The 10,469-nt window shown below is 36.5% G+C and overlaps 1 protein-coding gene across 1 annotated transcript; it reads left to right on the top strand.

The window, feature by feature from the left end:
• The first annotated feature begins 7,150 nt into the window (after positions 1–7,150).
• On the top strand, positions 7,151–8,202 carry LOC105527148 (olfactory receptor 4A47). Its single transcript, XM_011963388.1, has one exon. It carries the CDS (start codon positions 7,221–7,223, stop codon positions 8,148–8,150), a length of 930 nt encoding a protein of 309 aa, XP_011818778.1. The 5' UTR covers positions 7,151–7,220; the 3' UTR covers positions 8,151–8,202.
• The last annotated feature ends 2,267 nt before the right edge of the window (positions 8,203–10,469 follow it).

Raw genomic sequence — 10,469 nt, 5'->3', positions numbered from 1 at the left:
CATGCTAGACTAGAAGTCCCCCTTCTTACTTTTATTTAAAAAGAACTTTAAATGAAATACAAATTCCTTACCAAGATCTATATTGCCCTGCAGGGCTTGGTTTTTGTCCATCTCTTCAACCTCGGTTTGTTCTGTCTGTTCTCTTTTCCATTTCCTTTCAGGAACTAAGACCTTCCATTGACTTGCACTTGCTCAGCTCTTTAAATATTGGAGCTTTGCAGATATAAAAATACTTCCCATGGAGCAATGTTTCGTCCCTTGACCTCAGCTAAGTATCACCATTTAAAAAGACCTCTGATTACCTTCTTTACAGTAATATCTCACTCTTATTTTTCATCACAATACTCAGTATTTTAAATACTGATCATAGATTATAATTTATTAAATTGTTCTCCTGACTTTCTTAGAAGACATACAGTTAATGTAGGCAGGACTTTTATGCTGTTTTTTTTTCTTTCTGTTTCATTAACTATTGTATCTTAAGCTTATGGTATAGAACTTGGCATGAAAAATATGCTCATAACAATTTTTTAGTATAATAAATACATAGATAAATCATTATTACAATAAATAAAATATTTTAAAAACATATCCAAACCTACACTTTTAGGCAGAAAAAAATGGAGTATTAGATAAAAGTAAAAAAATTGCTATTGCAAAGTAGGGAAAATGTGATAAATTCATCTTCTTAGGGACAAGTGGCTGGGCTGATATTTTATTCTTGATTGGCAATCCTACTATAATGGTTGTGAAGCTATTTTTTTCTCCCTGGTTACATCTTTCTGACCCTAGTTATGTGATTGATCTAACAATATCTCTACATGCAAATGTTCTTTAAAAAATATGTGGAAAGTCCCGGTGAACTTAATTAAGCAAGAACCAGTCTTGGACAGAATCCAGTTCCAGGACTCCAAGATTAATGTGCTTATAATGTATAAAATCTTCAATCATATTTGCCCCTGTCAGGTAGAAGATGCTATCCTTTTAAGGGCTAATTATTTCAGAAGATGTTTTGTTAAGATGTTTTGTTTACATTGTGCTATGGCTTCACAGCGTTGGAGCTTCTAAATCCAACTGGGCTCTGGGTAGGTTTCCCAGCGGAAGTGATACTTTTGATGAGTTTAAAGGAGAAGGCTTACCACGTGATATAAAAAAGGCACAAGAATTTCCTCTCCAAATTTCTAGCATGAATGCTTGGCCATAAGAAGACAAGAGAGTGAGATGAGCTAAACATTGAAATTACTAAACATTGAAATTACTAGAAAAGAAGTTATGAGAGAAAAATTTCCCTCTTAAAAAGGCTAGTTGCTGTCTTCTTACATAGACACGGGATTTGTTTGTATTTTTAATAAATTATCCTAACACGAAAAGTTTTAATTTTTCTGTTTGCACCATGGAATTTCTTTAAAATAGTTCTACAATGCAAGTCATAATTTTCTGAAATACTTAGAAACTCTGAAGAAAATGGACAGACATGGCCATATGATGTCAAATATATCCTCAAGGAATGATACAGCTTTTTGCCTTCTCTGTGCATATTGGTTTGAAGAGAGACTTCCAGCTTTTTATGAGTGAGGTAAAATTGTTTTCAAATCATAAATAAGCTTCCCAAAAGTAAGATTTTAACAGGTGATAGTGAAACCAAGCTTTGCAGATGTGTGAATTTTTTTACTACATAGGAAATTATATCACTTGATTTTATAAGAATTGAAATGTTGAAAAACTTTTGCTGTTGCGAAGTTGCTGGTTAGGTTTTATATGATACTTGTCATGAGTATATTTAAAAAATAGAAAAGTTAAGTCAGCAACCGTGATATATCCTAAAAAGTTATGCCTCCACCTAGAGAGGTAGGAGACTCATGTTGAAAAGGTGATTTCTCGGATGGCATCAAGACTTCGGTCCTCTGATAACATGACCTCTGGCATAGATCCTGAAATGAATTGAGTTAGTGGATGCTCGGTGATGCCTGGGAGTCTATCTTATTTGATTGGTATGACACAATGTATGTGTTCAATTAACACTTGTTGGTTGAATGAATAAATGAAAGATTGAACTTATAATATACATTTCTATAATATTTACCATTAATTTAGAGGTAAATTGCTTCTAATTACTGAGATGGGCGTCTGCAAAAGAATAGATAGAACTAAAAAGATGCAAAAGCGTTTTGAATATTTGAGGAGTGGTAAAAAGCCTTGAGCAGGTAAACATAGAAAATTGTAGGAAATTAGCTGAATAAGTTTCCTGGATCCCAATCACCTAAGATCTTGTAGGCCAAGGTAGGGATATTGGATTTTATTGAGTATATAATATAAATATCCTGTGGGGGTTGTGATCAAAGGAGTAATAGGATCTGAATAATATAAGAACAAAAAAAGGATCATTTGGGCTGCTTCAGGAACACAGATTGTCGAATGCCAAAAGGAAAGTAGGTAGACCTGGCTATTGCAGTAGACCAGGAAAGAATGGGGTGTAGTGAGAATGATCAAGTTTGTAATATATATAGAGGAAGAGTCAACAGGACTTATTAAGTATATAAATAAACAATGTGAGAAGAATAAGGGGTGAAGGACGCTGTTAAAATTTGGTCTGAACAATAACACAAAGGGAGTACCATTTCACTAGTTAGGTAGAGAAAACCTAGGTACGAATAGATATATTATGAAAAATTAAAAATTTGCTTTTATAAATCCTAAATTGAGGTCTATTTGGAGGCATCAATTAGATAGCTGCAGATATGAGTTTGAAAATTAGGGGAGAAATGGAGTAAAGACATACAATTTTAGAGTGCTTCAGAATTTACAAGTTACAGAAAGGAGAAATATTCAAGTAAAGACACTAAGAAGAAGGTTTCGGTGGGTCTGTGAGATCTCTGGAACTGTGACAGTTATGGACCATAAATTGTGTTGTATGACAATTACTGTTTCATTGTGTTCCCCCAACAAATTCATATTTTGGGGCCCTAACTCTTAGTACTTCAGAATATAACCCTATTTGAGGTGGGTCTTTGCAGAGGTATACAAGTTAAAATAAGATGATTAAGGTGGACCCTAATCCAATATGATTGATGTCCTTAATGGAAGGGGAAATTTGAATACAGACTTGTATACAAGGAGTATGCTGTATTAACATATAGATGGTTATCTATAAACCAAGGACAGAGCCTGGAAAGATCTCCTTCCCTTAATAGTCTTCTGTAGGAACCAACACTGTTAATATGTTAATTTTGAATTTCTAAGATCTAGAACTATGAGATGATACATTTCTATTGTTTAAGGCACCCAGTTTGTACTACTTTGTTGCAGCCATTCTAGCAAAATAATACAGCTTTTGGTACTGGGAGTGGGGTACTGCTGCAATAAATACCTCAAAATGTGGAAGTGGCTTTGCAACTGGGTAATGGGTAGACACTTGCAGAGTTTGAGAGTGCATTATAGAAGGAGCCTGGATTGCCTTGAAGATACTGTGGGTAGGAATATGGACATTGAAAAGTGATTCTGGTGAAGGCTCAAAAAGGAAAGAGGGAAACTGAGGAGAAAACATCTGTTGTCTTAGAGAATACATATTTCATCATGAGCTGAATGCTGCTAGAAATATGAATGTTAAGGTGCTTGTAGTTAAGGTCACAAATGGAAATTAGGAACATGTTATTGGAAAGTGGAGGAAAAGCATCATTATTATAAGGTGGCAGCCCTAGTAAATAATACAAAGAAATTTGGTCTATAGCCTTGCACACATAATGCATTCTACCCACTATGAATATATATATTACCTGAAGTGAGTCTTCAACGTGATACTTCAGTGAGTTTATACATGGCATATCTTTTCATGGAATTCCCTTTTCCAGCCTCTTCTCTCACTTCTCCTTTAAACTCCTCATAAGTATCACTTCTGCTGGGAAACCTACCCAGAGTCCAGTTGGATTTAGAAGTTCCAATGCTGTGAAGCCATAGCACAATGTAAATTATTTATAATCACACATGCTAAATTGGTTTTTGTCTGACCCCTTTATTGTACAATTCTGACAGTACATGGAAGATTAACAACCAAATTGGCAATAAATAAATCTAATGGAATATAATGAAATAATTTTATATAATGAAATAATTTTATATAATGAAATAATTTTATATGATGAAATAATTATATGATGAAATAATTTTTATATTTATATAATGAAATAATTTTCTATACGGACCTTTGCTTAAATGGCTTGTATACCAGAATCATCTTTGACATATAGTATTTACTTGGCCCTTAGTTCTAGATATTATATTCTTTTCTCTTCACCATTGAAAGGGTAAAATCATCTTATGTTTGTATTATTTCTCTGTTGAAGTCATCTTTTGACCCAGAGGTTTCTCAAAGCACTTTCACCTCTGCATTTCTGAGGGTTAGACTAAAGGGTTTAAAGTAGGAGTTATCATGGTATAAAACACAGCCACTGCTTTTTTGATTGGGGAAGGGTCACTGGGCACAGATACACAAGTTAACAGACACAAAGAATTAGATGACCACGGTGGTGTGAGAGACACAGGTAGAGAGAGCTTTGCATCTTTCCTCCAAGCTGTGAGATTTCAAAGTATATAGGATAACACTTAAGAAATCATCAAGAGGATGATGTTCATCAGTCAGTTGAACCCACCATTGGCAGCAACAAAGAGACCAAGTGTATCAGTAGTACCCATGCAGAGGAGTTTCAACAAAGTGTTTAAGTCACACATGAATGAGCTATTCACATTGTGAGGTTGGGAGTATAGAAAGGAAGTCAGACTGGGGAGAGGATCTAAACTGTGCCTGGATAAAGCCTCCAGCGCATGCCATTCCAGCAAGATGGCCACACCTATATTAAGTCATGATTTTCATGCATTGCAGATGGTCACATAGCAGCCATGGACCATCCCCATCAGTGAAATAATCTCAGCAGCACCAAAAGATGTTCAGCAAAGACTTCCAGATACTTTATCCATATTGATACAAGCACTGTACAACACATGCTCACATATTTTTTAACTCATTAGGTACTCAAAAAAACTCAGTAAATTTATATGATAATTTCATTTATAATTATGACACAGAGTAGTGATTAGCATTTGATATCTTACAGCAAGTGTTAGAAAAACATTATTTACTGGTTTAGATATTTCTCATAAAATGATTGTCTATCATCTATCTAATCATCATCATCATCATCTATCATTATCTATCTAAATTATTTTCTAAAACCAGAGTGTTATAGACACTTTGAGAAAAAGGAAGCATTTTCTACATGCATATTAAACATATGGTTTATGTAAAAGCCCAGTAAATAAGGCTTTTAGTTTTCACAGCATATAAAATAAGGTTGTTGATCAGACACATTTATAAGTCAACTAGCTTAATGGAGATTTCCTCAGGGAAGTTCAATATCATTGAGAAGAAAATGTAGAAAGTTTTTGGCCAGTATTTATACAATACTTGTCATGAATAGATTAAAATAGAGTTATTATCTATCTTATCACCACAGGAGGCATAATTCTGTTTGGAAAAAATAGGTGACTGATGGTGAAAAGGTGATTCCTTGGTTCGGACTAGTATTTCTCCTCTGGTAATTACTCCTGGCCTAGACCCTAAACCTGAATGAGTTTGTGAACATTCTGTGATGGCTGGGAGTCTACTTTATTTGAAAGGCATAATACAATGTAGGTGTCATATAAACATTTTTCAATTGAATAAAAGTTAAACTTACAATACATATTTCCACAATACTGACTGTTATCTTAGAAGTAAATGGCTTCTAATCTCTGAAATAGGTGTCTATAAAAAATAGATGAAATTAAGGATATGGAAAAGCACATTGTATATTTGACGAATATCAAAACTGTCTGGAGCAGGATAAAGGTAGACAATTGTAAGGGATGGATTTGGGGAGGTAGCCTGGATCCAGGTCATCTAGGGTCTTTTTTTTTTTTTTTTTTTTTGAGACGGAGTCTTGCTCTGTCACCCAGGCTGGAGTGCAGTGGCTTGATCTGGGCTCACTGCAAGCTCTGCCTCCTGGGTTCATGCCATTCTCCTGCCTCAGTCTCCCAAATAGCTGGGACTACAGGTGCCTGCCACCATGCCCGGCTAATTTGTTTGTTTGTTTGTTTTAGTAGAGACGGGGTTTCACCATGTTAGCCAGGATGGTCTCGATCTCCTGACCTCGTGATCCATCCACCTCGACCTCCCAAAGTGCTGGGATTACAGGCGTGAGCCACCGCACCCGGACTTTAGGTCATCTAGGCTCTTGTTTGTAGGTCAAGGTAGAAATATTACATTTTATTGAGTGTGGAATTGAAATCCACCGTGGGGTTTTTGGGTAGAAGAGTGGTGTAATATTAACAAGATTTTCAAAATTTCATTTGGGCTACTTCACGAAGGAACATTATTAGGGCCAAAATATGAGTGGAGAGACTTTGCAGGAGGCTATTAGAGTAGGCCAGGGGGTAACAAGATGGTAGTGAGAAGGATCCAATTGGGATATTTTGAAGGTAGAGTTAAGAGGGTTTGAAAAAAATATATTGATAAATAATATGAAAGAAATAGAGAAGTGAAGTAGATTGTCCAATTTTTAGTTTAAACAATAATGTAGGTAGTAACATTTAATGTAATGAAAATAAGAAATAGGTTAATCTGGAAAATTAAAAATTGATATCGTTTGAACATGTCAGTTGGTTGTCACCTACAAAAGATCCATTCATAATTAGTTCTTCTCACTTTGAAAATGTAAGTTTCCTAAAGTGGTTTCTCGAGTATTATACATCTGTGCATTTATACAGGATGCATCTTTATGTGGAATTCCCTTCCCATCCTCTCTTGTAGTTAATTATCACCTTTCCTTTATAGCTCAGCTAAGACACTGCTTCCTCTGAAAAGTCTTTCCTGATCCTAGTTTGATTTAGTGTTTTAGCACTGTGAACCCTAAGAATAACATGAATATATTTATTATGACACCTATGTAATTGGTATTTAACTTATTCCCTTTGGTATTTGATTTACCAAATCACTGAGAGTACAAAACTGTGTCTTTTTCAACTTGACAATTCCAAAGTCTATCACAGATTTGACATAGATACCGCATACATATTTTTAATTGAATGAGTAAATAAAATATTAAAATCATAATGCATTTAAAGTTTTACCCCCTTGTTTTATAGGTAAACTGCTTCTATGATCTGAAGTCAGCAGCTATAAACCATAGATGGAGCCAAGGAACAATGTGACTTACTTTGTCCTCTTGGGCTTCACACAGAATCCAAAGGAGCAGAAAGTACTTTTTGTTCTGTTCTTGTTCTTCTACATTTTGACCATGGTGGGCAACCTGCTCATTGTAGTGACTGTCACTGTCAGTGAGACCCTGGGCTCACCAATGTATTTCTTTCTTGCTGGCTTGTCATTTATAGATATCATTTATTCTTCATCCATTTCCCCCAGATTGATTTCAGACTTGTTCTTTGGGAATAATTCCATATCCTTCCAATCTTGCATGGCCCAGCTCTTTACAGAGCACCTTTTTGGTGGATCAGAGGTCTTTCTCCTGTTGGTGATGGCCTATGACCGCTATGTGGCCATCTGTAAGCCCTTGCATTATTTGGTTATCATGAGACAATGGGTGTGTGTTGTGCTGCTGGTAGTGTCCTGGGTTGGAGGATTTCTGCACTCAGTATTTCAACTTAGCATTATTTATGGGCTCCCATTCTGTGGCCCCAATGTCATTGATCATTTTTTCTGTGATATGCACCCTTTATTGAAACTGGTCTGTACTGACACCCGTGTTATTGGCCTTTTAGTGGTGGCCAATGGAGGACTGGCTTGCACTATTGTGTTTCTACTCTTACTCATCTCTTACGGTGTCATCTTGCACTCTCTCAAGAACCTTAGTCAGAAAGGGAGGCGAAAAGCCCTCTCAACCTGCAGTTCCCACATCACTGTGGTTGTCTTCTTCTTTGTTCCCTGTATTTTTATGTATGCTAGACCTGCTAGGACCTTCCCCATTGACAAATCAGTGAGTGTGTTCTATACAGTCATAACTCCAATGCTGAACCCCTTAAGCTACACTCTGAGAAATTCTGAGATGACAAGTGCTATGAAGAAGCTCTGGAGAAGAGACCCCATATCAAGTAGTACATAAGTGAGTTACCCACCATGAACAGAGTCATTTGACTTTACAGCCTGTTTCCTTGGGACCCAGGAGTGTTCTTAAATCTGATGCATCTTCCCTTTCTTCAAAGCATTTACAATTATGATTAAAGAAAGAACTGTATGATTGTGTTATTAATAACAGTTTATCTCCCTGCTAGCATGTAAGATCTATAATGTCCTTTTTTCCATTTTATCTGTAAAGACGTAATGCATAAAGCAAGGAGTCAATGATATGTAGTGAATTAGTTAAGAAATTTTAGAGTTACATTGATTTTTAATCAAGTTATGCATGTACCTTTTTGCCTTTATTTCTGAGACTTAATTTCATTTTTAGTTAGATTCTTGTCATTTAAGTTCATTCTTATTATACTATTTAAAATAGTTAATGGTATATTTCATACTAATGCAGTCCTTTTCATCCAATTTAACTTGTACTATATGCATATTTTTGGTGTAATTCTTCTGCCTTTTAAAATAAAAATTGAATACAAAATAAATAATCATAAATAGTAAAAATGGAAACCATACAAAATAATATAAAATGAGAAATAAATCTCTTGTCCGTCTCTGAGTGCAATCTCCTAGTTCTCCTTGTCAGAGGAAGTCACTATTATCTGTTTCTTAAGATGTTTCAAGTAATAATCTTTGAAAATGTAAACATATCTAAATATATGTATGTGTGTTTTTCTCTATGTATAGAAGTTTGCTACTACACATAGAAGGGAGCTAGGGCCTAGGATGTGGGCCGCATAACTCTTCCCAGTCCCCTATCCTATTGTGGCCGGTTAGTATCCAGGATGCAAGACAAAGTCCTCTTGACTCTTCACGATTCACTCTCCTCTCCTCAAGCAGAAGGAAGGAGTCACTTTTGTTGCTGCAAGCTGCACTGCCTGGGGTCCGGGGATGGGTGGCACAAGCACTCCCTTGGCAGCCCTGGCTGGTGTCTCCCTAGGTCATGTGCCACCCTATTGCACTGGCTCTAAGTCTAAACCAGCACTAGGACTTGTATAGGAATTGCAGGCCTTGTGTCCTAGGCTGCCTTTGAGGTTTACCTAAGACCCCAGAGCACTTTAGCCCACAGTGGTGAGGCTTGCGAAGAAGTTCGTTTTGACTTCTGGGATGAGGGATTCCCTTCTGACTAGGGCTGGTCCAAATGCATTTTCCATGGGTGGGTGCCAGGTGAGCTCAGCCTGGCTTTGCTCTCTGCTGTGACAAGGTAGCACTGAGTTCAATGCCAAATCTCCAGTGTCTATTCTGTTTTTTCCTCAAGTGCACAGATTATCTCTTTGCACCATGCAGCCGCTGCTGTGGAATCGAGGAGGGGTTGGTATAGCGATTTAAGACGGTCTTTCCTACCCTCTTAAGTGTGTTTCATTCAGTGATGTGAAGTTAAAACCAGGTACTGGGGTTGCTCACCTGGTTTTTTGTTCTTATGCTTGTGCTTTTGTGTGTATGCTATTAGTTGTTGAAATTCAGTGTTCCTGCAGGAGGGACTGGGATTACGGGTGTGAGCCATTATGCCCATCCCAAGAAACATTTTCTATTATGGGGAGAGAGAGACAACAAATAAGTAAGCATATACATAAAAAGATAAAGGATAACAGAGTGGAAAGGTGTAAAAAGTGAAACAAATGATGTTCTAGAGAGCTACTCCAAAGGTAGGGGGCTATGAGTGTTCAAAGGAGACCAAAGAGCAAGTATTAATAGTGTTTACATAACCACTTCCAGGGATAACAAGCAATAAACTGAAAGGACGTGAATAAGTAAACTCACTGGAGAGGAGTGTCTGTTTGTGGAAAGGGAAATTCTATCTGACCTGGAGGAGTATCAATAACATCTGTCCTCGATTAAAAAATACACATTTTATTAAAAATAAAATAAAGATGATACACACACACACACGCAAACATACTTTAGCAACCTTAACCTACTGTAATTAATTCAGCTCTAATTAAAATACAGATGATACAAAATTAAACATATGCATTTAAGCCATCATCTTTTTTCAAAACACCTTGTGTGTGCCTCCTGGCAGTTGGTGAACTTTCTGATGTATTCAACGGCGATGATCTCCACTTTGTCTCTGCATGTTCTCCTTTTATTTTAGTTTCTACCATTTTTTCCCCAAATAAAAGGTCTTGCACTCACTTAGAAATGCTGAGATAAATTGGTATAAAGTAAGGCATCTGATTAACCAAATTTACACTAAAGTTAATTGGCCTTTTCATGGACTAGAAGACTATGCACAACCACTCCATACTCAAACATGCATTTCTCTCTCCAATGTTGTATGACCTAGCACCAAGCT

The sequence above is a fragment of the Colobus angolensis genome, unplaced genomic scaffold, assembly GCF_000951035.1.
Source record: "Colobus angolensis palliatus isolate OR3802 unplaced genomic scaffold, Cang.pa_1.0 Scaffold61, whole genome shotgun sequence".
Taxonomy (NCBI): Eukaryota; Metazoa; Chordata; class Mammalia; order Primates; family Cercopithecidae; genus Colobus; species Colobus angolensis.
This window is presented reverse-complemented; position numbering and strand designations above follow the sequence as displayed.

Bases quoted from the DNA above. Each gene is read 5' to 3' on its own strand.
- LOC105527148 (XM_011963388.1), top strand. From the start codon at position 7,221: ATGGAGCCAAGGAACAATGTGACTTACTTTGTCCTCTTGGGCTTCACA.